Below are 27530 nucleotides of genomic sequence, written 5' to 3' on the forward strand. Positions count from 1 at the left end.
GAATAAAGGTGATTTAAGTGACTTCGAAGATGGCATTTGGTGCCACATGGGTATTTCAAAAAAACTGCTGATCTACTGGGATTTTCCCCACATAACCACAACCATCTCTAAGGTTTACAGAGAATGATCCAAAAACAATATCCAGCGGTGGGAGTTCTCTGGGTGAAAATCCCTTTTTTATGTCAGAAGTCAGTGGAGAAATGCCGGATTGCTTCAAGCTGATAGGAAAACAATATTAAGTCAAGTAGTTTCTCATTACAACCAATGATCAGAATTTGCAGTAAACATAAGAATGTGCCTTGTATTGTTTTGGGCTTGTGTTGGTGTAATGATGTGGGGGATATTTTCTTGACATCACAGCCTGCCTGAACATTGTTGATGACTGCATCTGACATCCCTGTGTCACCACAGTGTGCCCATCTCCCGATGGCCGCTTCCAGTAAGATAACTCATCCTGTCACAAAACTCAAACCCGTTTCTTGATCATGAAAATGGGTTCACAATGAGTTCAAATCTCTGAGAATTGTTTCCAGCACCTTGTTTTGAAGGCAAAAGTGCAGTACTAGCAAGGTGTACCTAATGTAGTGACTGGTGAGTGTTTTTTTTCCACTGCCTAGTCAAATGAAATTGGACAGACAAGTGTATGGCTCTTTTTTATTAACAGTAAGAACCAATGCAGATAACTGAACAAATATAAAATGCATGAAACATCCACAACATATTAAAACAAAAAAAATTAAAATAAATAAAATGGTTTTTTTTTCTTTACAAAAATAACAAGAAAAAAAATACAAAGAACACTGAGCAGATGACACATGTAGAGTTTTAAAAAATAAGCCTGTACCTAGCATTCACAGTCCCCCAATTTCTATTTTTTCTGATAAAATGGGAGAAAATAAAAAATAAAAACACAATTAGAGGCTTCTTCTTCTTCTTCTTTTTTTTGTACAGGCAGAATAGTTCCAGAGAGGCAAGGCAGTCACGTCTGATATCAGGCTAAGTGATATCGCTCATCTGATGCAGCCTTTGACTACTTCTGCATGAAAAAACACCACAATCTGATGTGCAAAACCAGATAAATCTTCTTTAGACGACTACGTCTTTTTTTCTTCTTGTAATCAATGCCCCTCAGCTTCAAAACGGGCACTTTGAGGCATTGAAAAACATTGTACAGTACGGTATAGAGAAGGAAATGAACATGTATTGTGGTACCTAATTCACTATTCCATGAGCATCTAAGTACTAATACACCTGCCTTTAAGTTGTCTTATTCTAGTACACAGACTATAAGCTGGAGAGAGATTCAGAAAATGGTTAGTCCCCATAAAGTAACTACAAAAGCAGCAAAGTCAATGAGTAAGAGGTTAATTATACTGAAATTCCACAGTATCAGTAAGATAACAATGCACCTTCTGTATATACACAAGCAAAATTCATTAAATCTTCACAGACGGGGAGCTTATTTTGTAATTATCTAATCAATTCAACGACTCGATATTTTAAACCATAAAAAGGCTTCTTGTGAGGTGCCCATATTGTTTTGACAGCACATTAATTGAAACTAACCCAGCAGCTTTTTTCAAGTTCAGATTTTGTATGCACAAAGAAAACGAACAAGTCAAATCATAAAAAAAGCGTCTAAATATAAAACAGTGGTTTAAACAGTGACCTTCTTTGTTGCTATTTGAAACAGAAGTCAATCTGTGACTTGAAAAAACAAAGCGGAGAAAAAGCCAATTGGAAATCATAAAGACACTTAGGCATAGATTCTCACAGGGGCCAGAAATATCTGTTTGCAATTATTAAAATAATGATTCGTTATAATAAATAATCTTCTTGAATCCTTGATTTGCTAACAGAGACTGGGTTTTGACATTCAGAGAGGTGGGTGAACTGCAGACCAGATCACGTTAAGATGAACTGCAATATCAGTTGGTGACTTTTTACCGTTTGAAAACATACTCGCTTTGGTAAGTGATTATCATTGGTTTCCCTTAGGCTGTTACTACTGAGTAAAACCACTATTCAGTATTGTTGAGAGCAACCCAGGCGCTAGCTTGCAGGGAGAAAACACTCGGCTCTCTCATGCATGTGCTACTGCTCTGACAAACATGTTTCCAGCTACAAGGAGGAAAAAATGGGGAGGACAGAGGGGAACATAACAGGCGAACAAGAAATAGGTGAACCGACAGATGGGGAGGCACTGCAAATCAGTTTGAGAGACGGCTCGATGGACGGTTACAATTCGGAAATATATAAAACATCTGCAATTTGGCAGTTCCTGGCATAAAGCATGTCTATTTATGACTGTGGTTTGTCGGGGTGGTTATTTAAGGCTGCTGAAATATTCTTTGCACTGGCGTGGAGCTAATAAATTATTGCAGTGTGTTGTATTTTGTTCTAGTGTAAATAGAACATGTTTTGCAAGTGTTATGTTACAATGCAGTCTGTCATGAAAGTGTTAAAAGTCTTTGAAGTAGAAGGGATACGGGGTCATGCTGCTACTATGGAGGTTATGTTTTAAGGCATGTCCTTAGTGTAGAAGGGGTCCAGACACACGGAGAAGGCAAGAGGACTGGAGGAGACTGTACGCCCACAGAAATCTGTCCACTGAGAGAGCACCCGACCGGGACCGTCATGTCAGCCGGCCAGCTTGAACAGTTCAAAGTTGAAATGTCAGTCTTTCATTCATGGGTCAATTTCTGTTCATGGTTAACTCATGATGTATCAGCTGAGGGTCAGAGGGGGGAGTCTAAACGTCAGATGAAGCACTTCAATTGGTGAGGAGATCTTTTTTTTTTTTATATTATGCTATAATCCTAGACTGGTATAGTCTCAGAATGGCCATTGTTCTGTCATAAACAAATAAACAAACAAAACAGTTTGAATGTTTCTACATGGATCACCAGCCGCTGGCACTCCAATCCATTTGTTGTTCACATAAACCAAACTTTACTTCTGGGCGATGGCCTCCTCTCCGCTCGGCCGGATCCGGCTGAAGCTAAGACCTCCGACTGCCGATTTACCCAAACCCATGCTGGTGTCGCGTGCTTTCTCCTCCGTGCTGGCAGAAGAAGTCTGAACCCTGGCGGAGGCTGCTGCTGAACCTCCAGACCCTGGAAGTATCTCCGGCAGTGATTCTTTGGCTGGGGGTGCCGACCCAGGGCTGGTAGCAGAGGTGGGAGTTGATTTGGCGGCTTGGGGCTTTGTAGGGGTTGTGGGGCTGGTCAGGCTGAGGCTGGCCAAGGCATCCAGAGTCCCATCTGGGTCTACCATCACATTGATCACTATCACAGAAATAGAAAGAGGGTCAGTGTGTGAAAGGCTTCATGTAAAAGCCAGTGTATATTTTCTATTGTAAAATATAGTTTTTGATCTGGTCTTGCTTTAAAAGCCACATTCACAAGTATAGAAAAAGAAAAACATTTCAGATTTGCAGAGAATCAGCTCACGAGCTCTTTCTGACACCTCCGTTTCCTACATATGTGTCCGTCCCATTTTGGAGGATGATGAATTTTTAGCATTTGAAAGAAATCCATCATTTTTATTTCTTTTCCCTTAGTATTAAGGTGCTTCTCAACTTTAAAATACAAATAAACAGAGTGGAGATGCAGGAAAATGTCTACGACTCTGAGCGAGTTCACATTTATAATTTACCTTGAAGTTGCTTTTCGACTCTCTTCAGTTCAAGCAGAATACCAGAAATTTCCTGTGAATGGAGGGTGGAAATAAAATGATTAGGAAGTAAAACGATTGGATTCACTTAACACTGGGAATTCTTTATCACTCGATATGATTCAGACAGATGAATTTACGCACCTTGTTGGAAGTTTTAAGGAGTGGTACTTCACTCTCTGATCTTAGTTTACTCTCAATTTCATCCCAGTTCCTGTCCTTATCCTTAAACAAAATCCTGGAAGCAAACATTGTACAACAGGTCATGTTTGTATTCAGGATCAATGGGTTAGAGTTAGGCACTGTAGATATGGTGTTAAATGCTAATGGTACTTATATCAACAAGTATAATCACCTTATTTTTCCTGCTGTTTTGTCAATGGAGTGCCTGATCTTGGTGGACAGCTGGGAAACTGAATGGAGCAGCAGGCTGTCTAACACGGCCTGCATGCACACAGAAGAAGAAACTGACTGTTAAGCTGACTGCTGAATGCAATGCAGCAGAAATTTGGTGTCATATGTTCTTGTTTGCCTCTCACCTCCTCTCTATTCCAGGTGCGTCTTCTTAAAGCTCGAGGCTCCAAGTTGTCAGGAGCACGGGGCCGGAGCTCTGCTGGTTTACCGTTTATCTCTGGTGGCTTACTAGTTGAAATCACAGGTGGGATCTTCCTGAAGTTGAGGCTCTCATCAAACACCCGATCAACCAACTAGGCAAAGAGGGGGAGAGAAGAAGCAGGGAGAGAAGAAGGATGTCAAAGTTTTGAACCGAAAGTAGAACTTCGGTGTTGTTCTACTTTAGTTTAACATAGTTAATATGTGAGAATTCATGGGAAATGAAAGAAGAATATCAGTAAAAGCTAAGCAGCTCTGAAGCTTTTTAACTGTTTAGCCAAAGAAAGTCGGTTTTTAGTCTTATAGTAGAAAAATAATAAAAAAAATACTCTCTTGGTCAAAATAAGGATAAACAAATGAAAGTGGAGTGCATGGGACTGTAATATGTGAATACCACACAGCAGGTGAGATTAAGAAGCAGCAGAGAGGCATTTTTTAAATGAAAGCAAAACATTAAGATGGAAGAGTGCAATGGAAACACACGCAGTAAGGCAAGAAGAAGAAGAAAATTGGCACCTTTTTCATGCTGTCCTGTATATCCGGCTGCGTGGGACGTGCAGGGCCTACCTCTTCCCGAGTGTCAATGGCCGATCCTGGAGTGGTGGCAGCAGTGCTGACTGTGGTGCTGGGTGCTGTGCCGGATGAGCTGACTGAGTCAATCTCGCCGGCAACATCGTGGATTTCACGAGCCAAGATGGCCAAGTCCTTAGCCAGGTCCTGGCTGATCCTGCGCACACAGGGGAATAACCTGTTAACCATCAGACGGGGTTCTTTAGGACTCGGGATAAACAGCCACATGAACACATGAAACCTGCATACACAGAACAGCATATACAAAACCGTTAAACCATTAAAGCTCAGTTTCACTCAGTGTGGATCAGTACCTGGCTATCTCCTCGCTGTGTGCTGTCCAGTCCCTGATGTACTCCTCTTGCTCTTTCATGCGGTGTTTGATCCCAACTCCACCTGGGCCCGTCACCCCAACTGGGCTCACAATGGCGCTGAGTCTGGAGTTGCGGTGTGGGACGATGTGATGAGGTCGCACGTGGGGCCGTTTCGGAGAATTGCGATTGGAGCCGAACTCTTCCTCCGAGGTGGAACCGTACTCTGGTGGCAGACGTCTCCACCTGCTGCTGCTGGACACTATGATAGAAGTGCATGAGAAATGTCATCTTTCAGTCAAAAATATTGTATTTATTCATTTCCAATATCAGTTATTCATAAAACAGATAAATGTGCTTGTAAAGTTGAGACGCTTTGTTTCTGAGGAAGCCAGCAGCCGATTCTGCTCTAGTCCGACAAAATATGAATGTTAAGCAGAGGAGAATGGATGCTTCCTTGTTTGTTGACAAACACAGATATTTCTCAAAGGCAACGACGATAAGCTTGATTACTGAACTGAACTGCCTTGCCGAGCTTGAATAAAAAACGATGGGAGAATAAGAAGCGTTAGTGGTGCCAAGTATTTCAGGAATACTATCATTATTGTAACTTTGTTTAGTTGTTGTATGGACTGATGCAGCAATGTTTGGAGTTAAAAAAAACATAATTAAAAGCAACAACAACAAAAAAAGAAACACTAGTTGAGTTTACTGAAAAGCTCTCGGCCCATGCTGCCAACAAAAGCATCCAACAAGTTAACAAATCTTGTTAGAGCCATGTTAGTGTATGTTAACCTGCTTCAAAATGTTCACACGCCAGAGCCATTAATGTACTGTAACTGTGCCATGATGAGATGACACAGAGTGCTCTTCCAGTTTTCTCAGAGTGGAAGTGTCTAGATCAGGGGTGTCAAACATAAGGCCAGAGGGCTAGAATCAGCCCAGCAAAGACTAATTCAGGACCAAGTAAAGGAAGGCATAAACAACACCAAAGTAATTAGGTATTTGCTCAACAGTTAAATGAAAGAAAATTTCCATGTTTTTCACTATCAACTATAAAACTTTCAGGGTTTTTTTTTTTTTTTTTTACAATAGGACTAAAATAAATGGTCAAAAAAACCCTTTTGCTTTAAAATTAAGGGACAGCCTGAGCAATGACCTACCAGAACAACTTCTGTAATTCTGCACGTCTTATAACTTAAGCGCAAAGAGTCGTGCTGACAGATTTCTTTTTTTGCCACAAAGTGGACTGTACGTGGTCCGACACCCCTGCTCTACATGAAAATTCTCCACAAGGTGGAGCCAGGACCACATAATCGCAGAGTTGGAGATCAAATATCAGATCTTTGGAGAAGTGAAGCTTAATCTTTAATACTGCGTTGAATACATCGCTGTTAGCATTTATACCTGCTATAAAAAATTTCGTATACTTTACAGAGCTGATACGACTGTATTGATTTGTTATCAGGAGTGACACTCGGCTGATCATATTGGAATTGAATATGATTGAATTCACTGAATCTATAAAAACATTTAAAAAACATGGTAAACTTGTAAAAATCTAGCTACTGCATCAGCACAGTAACCAATCTAGATACAAACAAATCCTGTTACATTTGTATCACGGCAGTTTTAACCTTGTGCTAATTAATAATTACATACAGTACAACATACTACTACAAAAACAGAACTAGGAAACCTCTGAAAAGGTGCACCTCAGGCTGCATGTAGCATGGGATATAGGGCCAAACTACAGATTTGCAGTACGAAAAGTCAAGCGTAAGAGCATTCAAGTCCTCATCACAGCAGATTTTAGGTAGGAGACGTTAACAATACAAATATGCTAGAGCTGGGTCATTGTAGTTTACTTTGACTGATTTACTGGTGATTTACTAAGCCTTTGCATTTTTGTATGTGGCAATTTTTGCCAAAGAAGCTACTCAACGTACATACATTGTTTTCATTTGACTTTTAAATGCAAGCAGCGCCATTTTTAAAACTGAGTTGCTGCAGTAACACAGTTCAGATCCTGTGGAGCTCAACCTTCTATTCCTGTGACCCAGGTCTGACACACACTTGTACACACTAGACACACACACACACACAGTCTGGTTAGGCTCTATAGTCCTGGTACAGTACCCATTAGCTCCTCCTCTGTATCACCACCTGGAGGTTCGGGTTGAAAGCTCTCTGGATAATGAAAACCAATGCACCAAATCATCACAACACGGTGGAAATGTTTGGACACAGATGTTTACACACTGACATGTGAGGTATGCAATGATGTAGATGTAATTAGACTTTGTCATACTTTTTATAAAGAAACTGATAATTAGGTCAAAACAAAAATAAAATGAACAGCTAAAACTAGAATTCTACTTTTTCCTTTCTCTGTGCAACTAAAAAATCTGAATCAATCAGACAACAGTGATGGAGTAGATGTATTCACCTGTGGGCGAGCAGTACCCCGCTGTAGTGGTCTTGGTTTTGGCTTCATTCAGTTTGGACACGCTGTTGGCTCTCATTCTGGGTGTCAGCTTGTTCTCCGTGGGTGTTGATGAGCGCAAGCCCAGACGCAGAGCAGTCTCAGACGATAGCCGGGGTGAAGAGGTGGAGCTTCGGTTCACTGTACACTCAGAGTCACTGCGGGCTGAGATGGAGCCCAGACGGTTTCTTCGCGGCTGCGCCAGCAAATCCAGCCGTGACATCCCTTTCCGGCCCGATGGCGGTTTTGAGGTGGAGCTGGTGGTGGACACCTCAGAAGCCACAGACACCCTGTCTGCATCAGCTAGATCCGTGTCAGATGTGTCTCCCAGTCGAGCACGACGGAGAAGAGAAGCTCTTGTGGGTCGCGGCTGAGGCAGTGAGGCTTGCTTGCTCAAGGAGGAGGCTGTGGCTGCATGAAGAGTCCGGCTGGTTTTGGAAGAACCACTGGCAGATGTCTTTGCAGACCTATCAAGTTTGGATTGCAAGACATCATCTGAGCCGCGTCCGTGTGTTGAGTGCCCCAGAGGTCCAGAGTAGGTCTCCTGGTCTGAGGAGAGGATGTCGGAGATGGGAAAGGATGAAGTCTGGTCGTCATCAGTGAGATCTGCAGAGGGCTGCCGTGCTCTGGAGGAGGCAGAAGATGGCTGAACAGAGCGACGTGCATCAGTCCGGCTCGTTGCCTCGACTGGCCTGGTTCTAGTCTTTCTCTCCAACCGTTCACGAGCACTGGGATTTGTGATGCTGGTTTTGGAAGCTGTGCTCATATTGCTTTTCTCCCGGTGCATGCTGCTGAGGGAACGCCGTTTTTGTACACTGGCTGCTGCTTTCTTATCTGCCGATTCAGCCACATGACTAGCTGTGCTGGCTGTGTCCACATCTGACTCAGGAGAGATAGAGTCAGTCCGAGGGAGGAGGGCTGAACTTGAACCCTGAGCAGTGATGCCAGCTTTACTACTTTTCTGATCTAGTTTGTTTTCATCTCTTAGTTTGGCCTCTAGGAAAGCCATGACAGCTTCAGTGTCCTTCAGGAGAGTTGCAGTATCCATGCTGCCTACAGAATCACTGCGTTCACGCCCATTGCAGCCTCTGTTTATACGTGGGATGAGCTCAGCAGGGACGCTGGCACTGGGCTTCTCAATTGTGAAACTGCCCTGGCGGACTAGAGGCTTTCCAGACTTCTCGCTTCCTTCTCCTGCTCCTCCTGCTCCTCCTTTCCTCTCCTCTGACTTCTTCCTCCTCTCAGTGCTTCCAGAGGTCCGGAGAGAACCCTTAGATGGAGAGGAGGTGGAACTTTGTTTCCGTTTACTAGTCATTTCGCTGTTCTCCATGGGAGTCGGGGACTCCCCGTCTCCCTTGTTCTCTTTCTCCTGAGGTTCAGTATCCTGCTTTTCCCCAATCTCTGACCTCAGAGTCTGGGTAGCGGATTTAGCCCGGGAGTCATCCACAGGGAGCTGAGGGAGGGTCCTACGCTTACGGTCAGTCAGACTGGACGAGGATTCGCCTCTGCTGAGGGAGGCACCAGACTCAACAGTATTAGCACCTAGAAGAAAAACCAACTTAATTGTGATTCTTTCTTTTTTTTTTTTTCGTTTGTTTGCATTAAATTTAATAAAAAAAAAAAAAAAAAGATTTTCAGTCCTAGTTCTACTTTGAAATAATTAGCATATCAAAAATTTTAAAAATGAAAACATATTGTGTTTAAAAACTGAGTTTCCAATAGTATCTACCTCTCTCTTTGTGCAGGAAACTGCCTGTTTCTGCTCCTGAACCCTCTGGGTCGGTTCTTGTGTGATTGGCTGCTATGCTGGCCCACTGAGAGACCCAGCTAGAATCACCAGGGAGAGCCTGGGAGGACACAACAGAGAAGAAAACAGGATTGAGAAAATTACAATAGAGCTCACTTAACTTAATGGTGGCACAAAAAATACCCAGCAGATCATGACAATCGCTATATCTAAAAGCCACTAAAGCAAATGTATAATAAATGATGAGAGAACTGAGTTAGACTGTAAGGATGAAGATATTTCACTGCATTTTTATTTGATATTAAAAAAATAAGAGTTTGCTATATGCTCTGTGTGTTATTTAAAAACATATAAATCACCCAGACAGGGGGGCATAAAAGACAGAAGAACAGACAGAAAGGCTGTCTATGCACACACACGCTGTCCCCTCCCTCTTGTAAAACTGCCTAAAGGGCCGAGCATGTCTCTCCTCATCTTAGTATGATCTAGGTCACTCGTAGGGAGGACTTGCCTACTCCCACGAACAGGCTTAGGGAGTAAGTGCCATCAGAGTTATTCTGACACACAATATGAAGCTTAGTCATGAATCTTAAGTCTGTTATATGACACTGGACTAAGAGGCTATTGTCAGTACTTTAACAACACATGCTAATCTATAGGTGAACATAAAAAAGCTAATCAAAGACAGAAAAAGGAAGAAAAAAACTATAAGGGGCATAAAAACGTAACAAAGCAAAAACAAATAACCAGTTCAAGTTCTGTTTTCTACCTCTTTTCCACTCTGTCCTGCCTCCTTTCCTTTTCCTTCTCCTTTCAGGTCTGACAGAATCGATGAGTCTTTGTTCTGCTGCACACCAAACACCTAAAAATATGTAAAAAAGAAGAATACAAAAACATTTTGCTCAAGTACAGTTAATCTTTAGACAATATGCACATTTTGTATGCAACAGAATAATGGTAGTCTTTGGAATGAAAATGAAATACCTCCATAATATATTTTATAAACATATCATTCAACAGTTCTCCTACTGAACAAAAGTAAACTAAACAGAAGTAAGTGCTGTTGAAATAAAGCATTAATTGGGTCTGGTTAGTTGAGTACCATGGCGACATAAAAAAATATCAGTCACACATCACACAGACACACACACACAGACACACACAGACACACATGCACTATTTACAAAGGAAAAGAGAGCGAAAGGCGGACAGACTGTGAGCAGTGTGCCAATTAGTGTGTCAGCTAATTACAGGAATTAGCATAACAACACTTCCAGTTTTGAATGTAATGTGCCCAGACTACCACTACCTCGAAATACACCCCACTAATTATATCACAGCTCCTCCTAAGATAACACCTGCATGCAACACTAGAAGGGACAAGTGCCACACTAAGATGTCATTTAGTAAAGTTAAAATCAGGCCTGTGTGACAACCTCGTAATTTAATAACCCACAGCAACAACCTGACTTCCTAAAAAAGGTTTATGTGCAGCCAATTCCAACTTCTAAATCGGTTAGGTGACAAATGTTAGAGTTGCTAACTTTCCTTTCTACAACTTTCTAACCTTAGCAAGTAAAATTGTCTCTGTAAATTTAACTCTCAGTCATCTCTCTAAGTGCATTTCTTGCCTATTTCCAGTATGTTTTCAGTGACCATGAAAAAGCTCTATGGCATAAGGCCAGTGGCAGCAGTAGGAAATTGATGATGGTGGCGCAGCCTCCCTGGAGCATTGTTTAATAAAGCAGGACAGTCCTTGATGGAGTAAGTCTCTCCAGGCAACTACAGAAGCATTAGCTTTACCAATGGGACAGAGAAGATGGGTGGTGGTCAAAAAAGGCAACAGAAAGGGGAAAGCTTTGTTTTAATGTCAACAATGCCAAATACTCTCATAGGACTCACTACCCCTAAAACTGCCAATGAAGCAGGTAATAAACAGACTATTAACCTTGCTCTGGCCTGTTTATGTTGGCTCAGTTACTTTCTGTAGTTACTGCAGAGAGACTTTAAATGATGCTTGTCATTCTAACTGCTACTTTTATGGTCAAAGTTTGGAAACGAAAAGCAACAACACACATAATTTTTGTTTTCTTGTGACTTTGGAGGGATCAGAATATAAAACATTAAGACTCAAACAACAAAATGCAACAAATGTCCTTTAAATAACCCACATTTAAATTTACTATTGTAATTTATTGTATACTATTTACACAGCACATCTCAGGTGAAAAAAGATTAACAGACATGTTTCCACGCTACCTTGTCTATCATTCGCCTGGCCTCCTCTTCCTCCGGGTTCTTGTTTTCCAGTTCGATGGTGTAGGTACCTTTATCACTGTGGTCGTCTTCTGCCTCCACACCAGCTGTACTTGCACCTCTGCCCACAATTGATGTGTCCTCACTGGGGGTGGTGGGGCTACCTGTCGCCAGCCCGGTACTGGCCGAGCTCCGACCAATACTTGGGTCCTCTGACCTCTGTTTAAGAAGCACTCGGGCAGCTGTAGGGGCACCTACAGTCACTGTAGCTGGTATTGGGGCTGGGACCTTACCTGAAAGGTACACACACAGAGCACAGAAATACAGCTGTTAAAAAAAATAATGGTCACACATACATAAAATGCTTTTCAGAGGATAAATAGTGCCTTTGTGTCATTCCTTTACTTAAATAGCTAAACTCCCAGTATGTCTTATTATATTTAATGGGTATAGTTTTAAACATTTACTTTGGGAAAGACAAACAAAATCTGGTCATAGAAAGAGTGTAAAAATACATTAAATCTGAGTTTTATTACCTGAGTCTGAGGCTGTTGTGGCCGAGGTGGAAATGCTAAACACCTTGGGGTGAGAAGGAGGCTGAGGACAGAGTCCCTCTCCACCAACTCCTGCTCCCAGCAGGGGTGCGGTCTGGGAAAATGAATATGACCGGCGCTTGCGAGGATTTTCCTCATCATAGAACTCGATCATAAAAGCAGTACGAGTCCCAGTTGTTCTGGTCCCACTGACTGTTATGTTGCCCCCTCCTGTTTCTCCAGATCCTCCTGCTCCCACGTGGCTGTGTGACGCTTTTAGGCGTTCCTCTAAAGCATGGCGTCTGTTGGCAAAACGCAGCCCCAGCCCATTCTCTGAGTCGCTCTGGGTGCCATCCTCATGTTTGCTGCCTAAAGGGACAAAAAAAAAAAAAAGAAGAAAAAAAAAGAATTATTTTAATTGACTATATTGACCGTCCACATATTCTCAAGCAAAAGATCTTACATTTACATCACAACATATATGCAGAATAATTCCACAGCAACAGACCGCAGCTTATGTAAAAAGATGCAATATAGCAATGCTGTGCATACAGCAGCATGTGCGGCACGTTCTGACAACAAGCAGTTAAAACAAGAGCCAGGCACACAGAACCACATCCACCTAAAACCACATTCGTAGTCTAAATGAACTATGAACTTTCAGTTGTGACACAAACATTTAACAGATAAAACAGACCCCAAAATCACAACCTACCGCATTACTCGAGTTATTCTACATTTGGATCAGCCTGGGTCAAATCATCACGTCCACGCTAATCCAGACATGCCACCCACACCCACCACTATCCTTGCCTACTTCACTGACAGCAAGAGAGGCGAGGGGGAGGGGAGGAGGAAAGCATGGAGAGGGAAGCGAAGTAGAAGAAGGCTGGACTAGAGTGTGTGCGTACGTGTGTATGTGTGTAGAGGGGGTTCAGGCTGAAGAAGGAGGGGAAGTAAAAGGGGAAAGAAAAGGGAAGGGTGAACAGAGAGGAAGATTGGGGGATGTGGAAAATGAGGAGGGTGGAGGGGCAAGGAATGAAAACGGATTAAGTGTGACAAAAAGGAAAAAACAGAGACTGAAGAATGCTCAGGATACGGAATGTATTGTCATTAGAGCTAAGAGAATGTCACACAATCAAAGGCCTAACCAGTCACTGGCATTTAACTAGCTGGCAGTCAGTCCATCAGGATATGGGAGAAGCGAAGGGAAGGAAACACCACAGGACTGGTGCTGCACATGATCACACACATTGTATAAACCCAAAGCTCTGTGATATAGTTAATACTTTCTCCAAAATAATACAGGCCCCAAAAGCTTGTTTTTAGGCTGTTTTTCACTTCAGACACAATGTGCAAGTAGTGCTACTGAACTGCCCTCTGTGAGAAAAGAGGACAAAGAGCCTAAAAGATGCATACAGGCTGAGTGGTCTTCAATGGCTTGGCAGGTTCACTGTGCACAGACTGTTCCTTTGAATCTGTTAATGCTAAACGTGACTTCACTTATAACTTTCTAGATTTATTTCATTGTAATCAGGACTGAGAGTCAAGTTATGGACAGTACTGAATTAAAACTGGAAAGCCGGTAAACATTAGTGCCGTATCAGTATAATGCATTCTTTATGTCAACAGTGACATGTGTACTTACAGAAGCTCCACATATAACACGCTTTAGTTTTCTAATTACTTCTACTACTTGAATCTATTACTTTTGTTTGTTTTGTCAAGTCTAAGAAAGTCTGTTTAAAAAAATGTGAGAGCTGGAGATCTAAACAGCAATACACCTTTTGAGATGACCTCTATACCATCCCAACACTAGGTGTCTCTGTTTTGCTTTGGTCTTGTTGTGCTTTGGTGGATAGCTGGATGAGCTACACCTGGGCCCAGTATGCCCAGCTTTAACAGCTCCCTCCTTCCTGCAGACTGACTGGCTATGCTACAGTGAACTCTTTTAATTTAATTATTTTACTTTTCATGCATGCTGCCAGCCACGCATGCATGCATTATAATGCTGACTGTTTGATAAATGCAAGTTCTTTTAAGTTGATCATATTTTTTCTACGTTTCTACATCTAGTTGTGTCTTATTCCTTGCTATAGTTTATGAGCCAGACTGTGGCACTCTTTTTTAAAAAAAAAAAAAAAAAAATCTGCCTTTCACAGGGCGCCAACCTTCATTCAAGTACAATATTAAATTGCAGAGTACCCCTGTAAGTACTTTTTCCACACTGGGATATCACAATGATTCTGCTGCCTAGGGCATAATTCAGAGTCTGTGGCTCATTTGTCACATTCCACCGGCCACGTCCTTGAAATGTTCCATCTTTCCAAACTGTAGTTTATTAAAGCATTTATTAAAGCATCTATTTCATTAACAAGAAGAAAAAAAGAAAACAGTAGCTTGAAGAGATCAGCAGATAAGCAGACAACGAGAGGCAGGTCTTTCATGCTGTGTGTCCGAGACAAAGAAGCCCTTGGTAGGGCCAGAAGAGAACAGAGATGTCTGTGAGAGTCCAGTGCTCTGTCCCACTCGCCCCACTATGACTCACAGTGGAGCTGGCCTCTGCCCGCACACGCACACACACGCACAAGTAAACAGACACATAGACATACAAAGCTCAGCATTTGATACAAGAAAGTACTTACTTTACATGTAGACACACTCACACAAGCAGGCAAGCAAACACACAACCTCAAATATACACAGAATTGTACTGTATGTAAGGATACACTGCAAGTACAACACATGCAATTGAATTTAAAGTCCTGAGTATGTGATAGGCTTTAACTATTAGGGCAAATTAATTACATTTCACATGAAACACTCATCATTAATAAGAAAATGAATTTTGTATTCTTAATAACATCTCAAATCACACATATTTGGCAATATGCTGATAAGCGTGCAATGAAATACTTAAATTTTCATGCACACACATGGCAGTTCATATTCTAAATAACCAACAGTATAAAGATATATCATGTAGACTATTTCCTACAGTGAGAAAAGAAAGACTTACCTTGATGGTTAGAAATCAAAACCTCAGTTGCTTCTTCTCAATTTTCTTGCTGAACCTCTGCCACCCTCTCTGCCTAGCACCTCTATGACACACCCTGAGCACATCTCACAAGCCTCCTCTCACACATGCCGCACTGCTTGTCTGCAGATCAGTGCAGAGCATGATTCCAGCACACACATGCAGCAGACGCAGACCTGGCGAATTTCAGCAACACAAATGAACGTGTAAGCAGCGCATGCTTCGCACACGCACTCATCAGCACTGAAACGCATGTCTCACACATGCCGCTGCAGCCTTCACGCACAGACACACAGACAGATGTTCAGCACTAGTGCTTGCTATGTATGTCTGAACGCTCGCCTTCCCTGCCATCATTTGCATCACTGTTACTATAACAACTAACTCAAAAAAATGCTCCCTTCCTTTGCTGCCTCCCTTTCCGCTTCTACTGCAGTGTACACAAGTCTCTCTGTCTCTCTCTCTCTGTCTTGCTTCTCTTTGTTTAGTCACCTTGGCTGCAGTTACTGCAAATACTGCTCTCTCATCCTGCTTTTTCCTACCTTCCCTCTGTACCTGTCTGCAGATAGCCTCCTATAGATAGATCTCCTTGCTCTTCAGCCACATTTTGAAAAGACTGCAGCGTCCAGCAACCCAAAACTCTTATTAAAATAATAGTCCCATAGCTGAGCCATTCTGACAGCCAATTAACATGTGTGTTGTACTAACTCCATCTAATGAATTACCTTCTCTCCCTTTCACTTCTGCTAATAGATTTCCATTTTCATCAGCTCGCATCTGCTGGCCCTTCCCTTGCACATGCCAGCACTATCATAAATTGGCCTTCATTTAATTGACTCAAGACATGTGCATGGCCTAGCGTAGCATCAAACATAAACTCTCTTTAGAGGGAGAGAGCACAAAGCTTAACCTTGCTCGGTTTAATCAATTCTCATAAAAACCCATAGCAGCAGGAGCCGACTCAGCAGCTGGTTGCAGGTAATGGGGACAAAGAAACACAGAGAACCAAGAAATCTACAGCAATAGTATTTTTCAAACCTTACCCCACACATAACACAAAAGAAGAAAAACATTTTTCTGATCATGCAATCAGGCTTTAAATGGCAGGATGTATTCTATGCATGCATGTGAGTATGAGTACTCTTTTCTGCAAACAGGAAAAAAGGGGCTGAGCTATACAGCAGCAGAGGAGTAGGCATGGTATTTTCTGCTAGCTGCTAATCTCCCCTGCTTGGCTACCACTGCCAACAACCTCTGGCAAAGAATCAACTCCAACTTCACATAGTATGGCAAATGACAGTGTGTTAAATATTGTACTATTACACTAAGAAAGTGAAATTAGAATGACTTTTCTGGTGAACTAACTGATAACTCACAAATAAGGATTATTGCAGGGACTAAATGGGATTCTTTTGTTAGAGGAAGGAGAAATAATCAGGGAAACCAAAAAGAGGCACAACAAAACACACAAACTACAGACATACAAATAGTAAACGCAATCTACCTTTCAGTCTTTTCAGATGAACTGGCACATCGCTCTTGATGCTCTTGCTGCTCTTGCTGTCATCCTCTGTCGACTCGCTGCGCACAAGAGTGGGGTCATTCTGGGCTAGCCAATCAGCTACTTTGCTCTCAGATGCCATCATAGCAGCCTGTAGGGTACTCAAGTCCCTTCCTCCTGCGCCTCCACTTCCTGCTCCACTCTTCTTGGAGCGAGATCTGTGGTGATCGGGCGTGAACTTTGACACGTGGTCTTTAATGGTGACTTTCCCTGGAGACGTGTTGTCAAACTCTATGGTAAAGGAGGCGTGACCTTGAGCTGTGGAGCAGACATACTACTGTGTCAGTCAGTACTAAATATAAGTTTGCTACTACTGAAGCACTTTTCTAAAAGAAAAAATGCATGTAACCAGATTGTGTAATTATACAGTAGTGCATGGACATTTGCTAAAATATACTCAAATAAGCCAGTGTCTCTAGCAGAATAACTGCTACTTTGTCTGCACTAGATACTCATTGATCTCTTATTTGTGCCATAAAAGATTTCTCAAAAGTTCAACATGAATAACATGAAGAATACAAAACATAAATACACCTGCTTTTATCAAGACATATCAAAAAGAATTAAACATATACTTCACTTTACCTGTAGTGATGTGACTGGCTGTGCCCTCAGTGTCCTTGGTAGGAATCTCATGGATGCCGTTACTGGCCATGTGACCCTCCATGGTGGGAATCTCAAAGTAACTGGAATCATGGGCAGTGGGTGCATGAAGACCACCCTCTTTAGCTTTCTCCCCTCGATGTGCCTCTTTGCTTTCTAAGTTCAGAAAATACCAAAAGATGTATTAGAAAATAGATCAAATTTGGGTAGGCAATAAATATTTGACATCAGTGGATTAAAATAAAACCACCCAACCAACCTGTGAAAATCTTAGCCAAAATTAGATGGTGAGATTATATTTTGGGGTTGTGTTGTGTTACCAGCTTGTGGACACAGCACAGCACTGTTCCAGCTAATGTGCTTTTGCTCTGCACACATCCTTTTTAAAAGAAAAACACAAAGCTACCAAAAATTTTGTATGTTGCCTAAAGACTCCATATTCTCAGCTTCTATGTGGAGCACAGGAATACATTACTTAGTCGACACAGATGAATACTAAGGATATGAAAGCGAAAATATTGAAAATCAAGCCATTCAAGACACAGATCAATCCACTCAGGGTTTGTTCTTCACATCAACTTTCTGTTTCTCATTTTCACTTTCTGTCACTCTAAAAAAAAGAATTAGTGCTGGCATAGCTCTTTAAAACCTGATTTCGGGGGACTGGCAATATGGAGCACTTTTTTTCTCATTTGTCCGTATTAGCAAACAGACCCTCTGTGAGATCTGAATATGACAAATGATACTTTCAGAAATTAGAAGGGCCATCTGCTTCATGTTGGGGAGCAAACGTAGGAACATATGGCAATTGACAAAAAGAAATAAGAAACAGAAACTGTCTGCACTATACAAGAGTGAGCAACAGTGAACACATTTCTAATAAAATATTTATTTTAAATATATCACAGAGCTGCTTAATGACTTAGGACAGAAAACAGGACATTCCAAAAGGTACAATCTCTTAGTTAAAAGCTGCCTTTTCCACTTCACTTTACTTCCCTCAGCTCAGTTTAGTTGATTTTTTTAAATCTTTTTGAAACTATCAGTGGCTGCCAGCGTAAGCGGCTCAGCAGTTTTGGAAAGATTTACAACACAGATTAAGACTGAGAGCAAATATGATGTACTTTAGATCAAATATGTGCAGTGATGCTTAAGATTCAATGACTATGAGAACACGGTAATACCATTCAACTAAGACAGAACACATGGTTCAACTTTCAAACAGCAGTACTGCTACACTGTTCACATTTCTTCTCTGTGATCTCTTACCTTTCAGGGCCTTCTGGTGTTAAAACAAAGTATTAAAAAGAGACAAAACAATATAAACAGCAATAGTTCTTCCTTTAAAATTCTGATGAACTCAGAAAACTTCCTCTATCCCACTGATGTAAGGAGTGAGTTAGTGTGAACATAAGTCATCTGAGAATCACTTACATTAGTCACTTCTGCAAAGTAAAGAACTCCAATAATAATTTTAATGTTATTTAACCACTAGGTTCAAACTAACTGCTGAATGTGTTCCAGCATTTCTGTTGGCCTAACAGTACAACACCAAACCCCTTCTCATTTCACAGACTTGAGAGTTGAAGAGATTTCACTGACCGGACAGCTCTTCAATGAGCTTCTGGTAATCAAGTGCAAGGTAAAATATTAGATAAATAACAAAGCTGACCCAAACTGAAAGCATTTTACCAGCTCCATTACTCAAAGTGTATGGATGAGAAAGTGATACTTACCAAAGAATTAGAGCGTGGTTGGCTAATGATTGCTGCAGTGTAAACTTAGTGTGGTCTGTTTGGACACTGTGTGTGTGTGTGTGTGTGTGTGTGTGTGTGTGTGTGTGTGTGTGTGTGTGTGTGTGTGTGTGTGTGTGTGTGTGTGTGTGTGTGTGTGTTGGGAGGAAAGGGGGGAGCTGGTGCAATGGTGTAACCCAATCAGCTTGAGCAACAATACATGAGGAGGGGAGGGTAGGGGACTCTGACAGCACAGCCTATTCAGAGGCAAACAGACACACACTAAATTTAACTGAAGTACACATACATGCTACAAAGCACACAACCAAACAGAATCGCTTTCTATCCCCAAACCTCTCTTTCTCGCTTTCACTTCCTCCTAACTGTCATATCTGAAACAAATGACCTATTAGAGGAAATACACATGGAGGTAAAGCCACACCACTTAAAATTAAATGTCCACTGATAACATACTGATAAATATGCACAATCCAACGTTTCAACATTCATCTTTTAAAAGCCGATGCTGGGGAGGGTAAATGCCTTTTACTCACCCGCTTCCATAACTGAAGTAGCCAATCCCATTTGGCTGATCTTCTGGAAACGTTTTTTTTCCGTTTGGTTTCAAATCAACCCTTCACACTTTCGCAGATTTACTCCAAACTGACAAGCTTTTCTAATCTCACTTCACCACAAAAATACAACACTAAAATCCACAGAGTGATGAGAATCGTAGAGAACAGAAAGCACCTATAACTGACTGTTAAAAGAGGTAAAACAAAAAAAAAAAAACAAACAATCAAAAAAACCCCACAAAAAAACAGTCTTCTTTTACCGACTGGCAAAGATGCTGCCAGACTATCCATCCAGATGTAACGAGAGATTTGAGGATGCTTCAGTCTGCTCCAGTGTTTTTTTTGTGTTTGGTTAACCTCCCCCCACTCCTTCTGGTCCACACTAAACCAGCCTGGCACAGACTGATTTTTTTGTATCACTGAGCTGTTCCACTATTCCTCTAATCCTGTTACTCTGACTATCGGCTTCTCGTTAACGTTATTCCCCCCTCAGTCCAATGGTCACTGTCTAATCGCATAGTGCAGGCAAACAGACATACATGCTATGAAAAAGGCCTTTGTGTGCACTTGGACTGTCACAAATACAAAAACACAGGCTAGTTGGACATCACCCCTTCAACACAAAGAAAGCAACTAAACGGAGCTGGAGGACATTAGGATGACTTAAGCTACTGATTCAACTTAACATAGCATCTTTAATGTGTTAGCTATTTAACAGCAAAGTTTCTATTCACAGTACACTGTAACTATACACTGCAAACAGTAAAACACTTTTATTTTACATTTTTTGCTTGAACTAAAGCAAATAGAAGCTTCATTTAAATTACTGAAAGTGCATCCTATTATAGAGTATGAAATTGAACTTCTACGTCATGTCTATTTGTAAAGCAGTTACCAAGTGCTAACAGTAAAAACACCTTTTACAAACCAATCACAACTACACAAACTTTATTATAATATGTGGAAATCATTTGGCATTCTTACAACTATGTTTTGAAAATGTAACACTGTCATTGTACATGCACATTGTACATGCTTGCTGTGTATAACCCAAGAAAGCACATGTTTGCGTTTGATCTCTGAAAGTGTAAAATAATTCAAAATCTCACAGCCTCCTACCTGAGGTGGAGCTGTCATGCTTTTTTGTGGATGTCCTGTTTTCCTGTTTGAAAGAATTCTCATCATCTGCGTCCCCATCCCCCCACCAAGACGGTTGGCCATACAGGGGGGTCCCACGAGGCAGTGCTGTAATATCCCCTGGGGCAAATGTTCACACAAAAACATTTTAACAAAGCCTTGCAGTGAGTCTACGTGTTACTCTGTGAAGGCGAGTGTTTATTACTGACTTTACATACTCAGGTCGTATCTAGATAAACAGTTCACTGAATCACGTTGCACCAAAATTAACCCAGCTGCTCCTTGCGTATGTCTGTGTTTGTGCTTTAATTCCCCCTAGTCGGGTCTTGCAACACTGACCTATTTTCAAAACTTTAGCCAGCTTGGTCGAACACGCATGTGAACATTCAATGTTTTGGGTTTTTTCTCTTTCAGAAATAAATGGTGGATATGAAAGACAAGCTTTCCATTTGCCTCCCTGTTCCTATCAGACTATAAGAAAAGGTACTATGCTCCAGTGGTAACTCTTAAACTGAGTAAGGAAGTGAGAGGAGTGCTGTATCAGAGGACATCTCGTCAAGTTCTTTGCATTCTTTCCTCATCTTATGCCTTTTCCCCCCATTTTAGTACCCTTCACCCTGCAATGTGTTAGTTTAAACACCGTATATCCAGATAATTATAGCTCCTCAGTGCCAAATTGGTTACAGTAAGTAGGGCTAATCTATATAAAAACTACTGAACGTATGTTTACTGTAAATTATAATATGTGGGTGAGGTCTGGTACTGAAGCAATAACACTGAGATTGCATCCTCATGAAAAACAGCATGAGTGTTATTTAAACTGAGTGGAAGATCAGGCAGCATACAAAGCTGAGTGTATATCATTGCCTGTTTAGGTCCAAATTTATGTCTGTGTCTGTGTATCTTACTGCATTTTATAGACAGCAGAGCTGGGATGTTGGTTTGCATTATTCATTCAATCTGACCCTATTACAGCTTAAGCTGTCTGTAAACCCAAGCCCTCTATGGCCTTGTTTTAACATCTGGAGATTAACCAGAAAGACTGCTAGCACCCCAACATGCCCACTGATGTCACTTATTAGGGACACCCTCAAATGTAAGCCGTCTTCATGATAATACTCAGTGCCGGGCAGCAATTTTTCCTGTGACCATGTCCACCCCCTACTGGCCTAACCCTACCACACTTAAATTACACAATATTCTTATTTTAAAAAAGGTTTCCTTATTTGGGAAAAAACCATCAACAAAAAAAACCCACAATAACAACAACAACAACAAAAAAAAGACACAAACACTAAACCAGGGGTGGGGAACTCCAGGCCTCAAGGGCCGCTGTCCTGCAGGTTTTAGATATCACCCTGTGTCAACACACCTGAATCAAATGATTATTTCATTACAAGTCCTCTGGAGAACTTCAAGACATGTTGAGGAGGTAATTCAGCTGTTTAGATCAGCTGTTTTGGATCAAGGACACACCTAAAACCTGCAGGACACTGGCCCTTGAGGCCTGGAGTTCCCCCACCCCTGCACTAAATGATGACATGAATGTGAAGCCTGAATGAGAATATAAAGCCTGCTCTCTCAGGGTTGTAGAAAGTGAAAAATTCAGTGAACTGCTTTTGAAACTGTGGTATTACATCTAGAGGTTTTAGAGAGTATTTGCAGAACTATATACCAGAACATACATTGTCTACTTGTTAATATCAGCATTAAACCATTACTAAACATTTGTATTGCTTTTGTTGTTATTTCAGTCCCAGGGCTACTTTTGGATCCCCACAAAATTAAAATTCCACTGAAGATATCTTTATTCATAAGAGAAATTTGTAAATTTAAGGAAACAGCAGACTCATTTACTTTTCCACATTTACTTCTGTTTTGTCTCTTACCTACTATCCTCTCCTCAGCTTTGTGAGTGTCCACAGGTTTGGCAGATGACTCTTTGGAGGAAGTGACCCCATCCGTGACTTTGCTCTCCCCTGATTTAGTGTGGCTGGGGGATCTATGTGCCTTTGTTGGGGTCTTACTGGGAGATTTGGTTGTGGCTGTGGTGCTAGCGGTTTCACCAGTCGATGGTTTCTTGCTGAGTTGGAGGCCAATGGTGAACTTTTCATGCTAAAAGGAGAAGAAGAAATGGACACATAAAATGAATAGCCATATATGTCGTACAATGCAACTGTGAAACATGATCATGTTAGGACAAAGGTCCTCACCTTTAGAGCCTCCTCAGGCACAGTGAGTTCTCCTCTCACCACCGTAAACAGGTTGGTATGTGAAACAGAAAGGTTAAGGAAATTCCGGTCACCATAGCACAACTATGACATAATTACAGACACTAATGCAAGCCCACAGGTGGGGAAGCACAAAGGAGGTAAGGACCTGCACAACCAGGTTAAAAAAAATACAAAGTAAAACTAATTTAAATGATTCTAATATTTTTCCTATTTTAATTATAAAATAATAATAATAATAATAATCATCATAATAATCTAAAAATGCTAATCTATTGAAAGAAATCATTCATAATTCCCTATGTATTGTTATAGATTGATAAAAGTTATGGGGTGTCAGGCATGAGCTGTTTTGGCTTCTGTGATGGGGCATGACACAAACTGTTTAAGAACTGATACACTACTGCAAGTTGTGAATTCAACTATGTTTATAGGTCACAACACAAGTTTGGCACCTTGGCGAGAATTAAAAATTTTCCTCAGCATGTTCTCTAAATGGTGAACCTATTGCTGGTTGTGTGAGGGGTGAACAGATTAGTGAAGGATATCATATCCAAACCTCAGCTTGTCCTCTAACTTTAGAGTGATGTACATCTGCTCCTGAATGCGGACATCGTTTACAAAGGTCTGCAGAGAGAGGGTACAAAAAGGCAGTTATTTAAAGAAATGGTCACAGAAAAATTCCAAATAAAACGTGCTTTAGTACTTTAAGTACTATGGTTGACATCTTTCTTTCTTTATATTTATTTCCTTTTCATCAACAATTAACATTCTAATGTTTAATTTTTTTACTTAGGTTTTTTTTTTTATATATATATACAGCCATTATAAATCACAAAAGCTCAGCAGGGACAGCTTGCTTGGTCTAACCAACAATTCAACATGTAAAGATATTCAGGTTAATAACATTCAATACAAGACATGACAAAGCTTTAGATTCATAAAGTAAGCTAAAAACAGATGATGTTCAGCATTTTTGCAAAAACAAATACATCACTCAGCCATCTATGTCTCTAGCTTGTTAAGAGGTTAAACTAATGGATGGATAAAATGATTAACCGATTAGCAAAATAGCAACAGATTAATTTTCTAGTGATAAAATAATCAACTTAAGATTACAGCTCTAGTCTAAACAGCCTTAACAGTTTACAGTTTTAGGATTATGAAGCTAGGATAAACCAATCCGACAGATTTAAACACCAATAATAAACTTTCATATAGTCAACAGGGCTTTTTATATAGGAACTACGACTGGTCTGGATAGCGTGGATCAAATGCCAAAGCAAATGAAATCCTGTATTTCTTTGTTTTGTTTGGAGTTTTGCTTTCCATTTCTCTCCTTCTCATATCCCCACACAACCCTTTCACCCTTTTTTCTACTGTACAGCTCTGGGAAAGATCAGGTTTCCCTGGATAGCCAATGAAAATCTATTACACTTGCACTGCTGTTGTAATAAAACATTCCTGTCTTCTCTCCAGTGAGATGAAATCCAAATATTTCAACAACACAGCTATGAAATGACTTCAGAAAGACAGTAAATGGTGACACTGTCCAAACATAGCTTTTTAGACCGTGGCAAACCTCAGTATATCCACTGACTCAGCAGGAGAAAACTTCCTCTAAATCCCATCAAAGAAGCTGGACGGTTAATGACACAGCAGGAAGCGGCTCTGACTCTGGCTTCCTGTCTGAGAGCTAGAGAGGATGTGAGGGGCATTGTGCATATGTGTCTAATCTGGTGGGCTGTGACTGAGTACGAATCATTACACATGACTAACGCCATGTGGTAGCTGCGTGTAACCAGGTCAAAGTCAAAGAGACAGAGAAACCAAGAATTACGAACGAATATAAATGTGTTCCCCATAATTCTCACATGCATCATGCTAACATCAATTATGGTGTTTGTTATGTGGTATTTTGGGATGAATGTACTGCTCGAATTTTGGTATCAACCAATTTAATCTATTCCAACTTGGGTATCACTATCCATTACCCTAAATATGCAAATAATTATGCTTTTGTCCACACATCTTTTATCTTATACCCAAAAACATTACGCATCTACAACAAACTTATTAAAAATTCACAAAACTTCGTGCAATAAGAAAAATTTATAATGTTTACTCTTTATTTCATCTTCCACAATAGCATTCTTTCTGCCAGCTCACATGTTTACAATGTGTATATCAAGTAGCATCAGAAAACACTGACAGCTTTTTTCTTCCATTGTCTTCTCATAAACCCTTTAGGGAGGGTTATTTAAATCAATCAAGGTAAGAAAACAGGTCCTAAAGATGTGTTTTATTGGCAAATTGACTCCTTAATTCATGTTCACATCACAGTTTGCCCTTAAGCAGCAATTTGCATAATTGGGTTTAGATTCAAATTGATCCAAGCCTTGATATGAATCTTGATTGACAAGGTGATTGATTAGCAGCAGAAAAGAAGTTCCCAATGACTTCCAGAAATAAACCAATCTCTAACCTCATCTCCATCTCTCCTACTTTTAACTTGACTATATTGAATGTTTTGTTTCTTTGTATCTATTGGTCTCTCTCTCTCTATTTCTCTCTATCCTTTTATTATCTTACTCCTCCCCATCTGTCATCCATCTTCTCCCCCTTTTCCCTTTGCTTTTTGACTCTGTATCCTCTTCTAGTCCTTTTATCTTGATGCTTACTCCTGTCCTTAGCATATTTTGGTGTTTGTACTCACCCCATTCAGACTGCCCAGATCCTTAACCTTGTGTTCATCAGTCCCAGGCTCGTAGTTGATGACAGCATGCTGCTTGTCCACACTGCGCGACTTTAAACAAAAGGAAACAAACACGAAACATTAGCAAGTGGTAACAGCTGTTAATGTGATTATTGACATCTGGACCTCAAAATAATGTGTGATTGTTGGCTTTACTCTTCATGTGTGCTGTTGCACTCCAGCACAGATTCACAGGTTATTCACACTAAACATCAGGACAGTAACTGTTTCTTACATAAACGATTAGAATGCTGTATGTCACTGAACCGAAGCCTTTGTGGAATTATCAGAATCCATGACAATGTCAAGAATGTAACTCTGAAGGTAAATATCAGGGTTACTGCATATGATATCCACTATCATATCAACTCTAAGCATATCAGCAGGTATTTCAATGTCTGTGTCAGGGCTCTTTGTAATCATTTGCATTTGTGCACAGCTGTACACACACTTTGCGCACACACAGACACAGACACACACAAAGTAGACAAAGAGGAGCAGTGGAATAGTAATTGGAGATTGGAGGTAAAATATTGATTTTAAGCAGGCTGTTTTGAGGATAAACAATTTCCAGTAGAAACACTGCAACCTTCTGCATAGCTAAAAAAAAAAAAAAAAAAAAAGATGGCAAGAGCCTCGGAGAGAAATATGCTGTGGAATTTGGTAAATATGTCTCATGTACCAGTGCCACACAAATGTTTCATGTATCTGAAGAATTGCAATGACACTGACTGGTTAGCAAATTGCTGCAGTCAGATATCTACTGCAAAACCCTAAATCTATAAAAATGCAAATAAAGCAAGAAAACCTGGAATTATTTTGTGTGGAAATGTCAATGTTTCCATTTTAATTTTACTGTTTGAGATTGAAAAGTCTGCTGGATCTGGGGTTGATATTAGGCAAGTCATTTCTCAATGATTAGCTCATCTGGGAGTGACCACATTTCTGTTGCCAGCCTTAAACCTCTCCAACGCTGACAAATACAGATGTTATATCCAGTAAATATGTGCACAAGCATAAACTCAGGTTCATCTAAGGGCTTTAGGGTTGTGGAACCACAGAACCTCTTTCACCAACCTGTTAAATGCAAAATTTTAACAATGCAGATGTCACAGAAAAGATGGCCCAAGGGCAGTGTTCAAAGAATCCATAACAATACACAAAGACACAGATGTCAAAAGGACCGTATATACTCACAGAGGCGATTGGTGACGAAACACAGGTAACAACGAGATGCAAGTGGAAACAATTAAGCATAGGTGAAAGAAATGATGGCAGGGCAGCCAAATACAAAGGATGGAAACTATAAAAGTAACAGATACATTGGGCACCATTAAAAATAGAACTAATAATGACTAAAAATAATCAAAGACTAAGTAATTTCTGCAGTGAAGCAAGGCAGACAATAGTGAATTTATTCCACTGAAATCAGCCAGTGCTGATTATGGGAGCTGAATCTGATATTCAGTTCTCATATGACTTTCCTATAAGCCATTCACTCCTTGTTTAAACAAAGAAACATGCTCGTGGTGAAGAAAAAATGTTAAGATAAAGCTGCAAGGCTTAGTAAAACCAAGGGAAGCAACTCCAGAGGGCCAACTGTGAAAGCGATTACTTTAGTGAGATTAGGCTAGATCAAACAGGATAGAGACTAGCTGAGCTGCTCATTGTACAGGAGAGAGGACTCGTGCTGCTATACTCAGACGCAC

General features: G+C 40.7%; 1 protein-coding gene across 7 annotated transcripts in view; it reads right to left on the bottom strand.

Annotated features, from left to right (window-relative positions):
* Positions 1–637: 637 nt before the first annotated feature.
* cep170aa (centrosomal protein 170Aa) overlaps positions 638–27530 on the bottom strand; it is a 38852-nt gene continuing 11959 nt past the window's right edge. The window contains exons 4-23 of one of the 7 annotated variants that reach the window (XM_087850103.1): positions 25783–25872; positions 23612–23693; positions 23049–23104; positions 22725–22950; positions 20818–20955; positions 17373–17546; positions 16731–17045; positions 12193–12558; positions 11660–11949; positions 10170–10262; positions 9383–9500; positions 7618–9195; positions 7308–7358; positions 5172–5430; positions 4804–5014; positions 4215–4382; positions 4031–4119; positions 3820–3913; positions 3658–3709; positions 638–3287 (exon numbers count right to left, since the gene is read on the bottom strand). In XM_087850103.1, coding sequence (XP_087706229.1) covers positions 2953–3287; positions 3658–3709; positions 3820–3913; positions 4031–4119; positions 4215–4382; positions 4804–5014; positions 5172–5430; positions 7308–7358; positions 7618–9195; positions 9383–9500; positions 10170–10262; positions 11660–11949; positions 12193–12558; positions 16731–17045; positions 17373–17546; positions 20818–20955; positions 22725–22950; positions 23049–23104; positions 23612–23693; positions 25783–25872 — 4785 coding nt within the window. In that variant the 3' untranslated portion in view covers positions 638–2952. Of the gene's footprint in view, positions 3288–3657; positions 3710–3819; positions 3914–4030; positions 4120–4214; positions 4383–4803; positions 5036–5171; positions 5431–7307; positions 7359–7617; positions 9196–9382; positions 9501–10169; positions 10263–11659; positions 11950–12192; positions 12559–16730; positions 17046–17372; positions 17547–19677; positions 20452–20817; positions 20956–22724; positions 22951–23048; positions 23105–23611; positions 23694–25782; positions 25873–27530 lie in introns of those variants that run through there. The other 6 variants (XM_087850105.1, XM_087850102.1, XM_087850107.1 and 3 more) reach the window with 6 other exon arrangements.

The sequence above is a fragment of the Neolamprologus brichardi genome, chromosome 13, assembly GCF_056152115.1.
Source record: "Neolamprologus brichardi isolate AB-2024 chromosome 13, ASM5615211v1, whole genome shotgun sequence".
In the NCBI taxonomy this organism is placed as follows: domain Eukaryota; kingdom Metazoa; phylum Chordata; class Actinopteri; order Cichliformes; family Cichlidae; genus Neolamprologus; species Neolamprologus brichardi.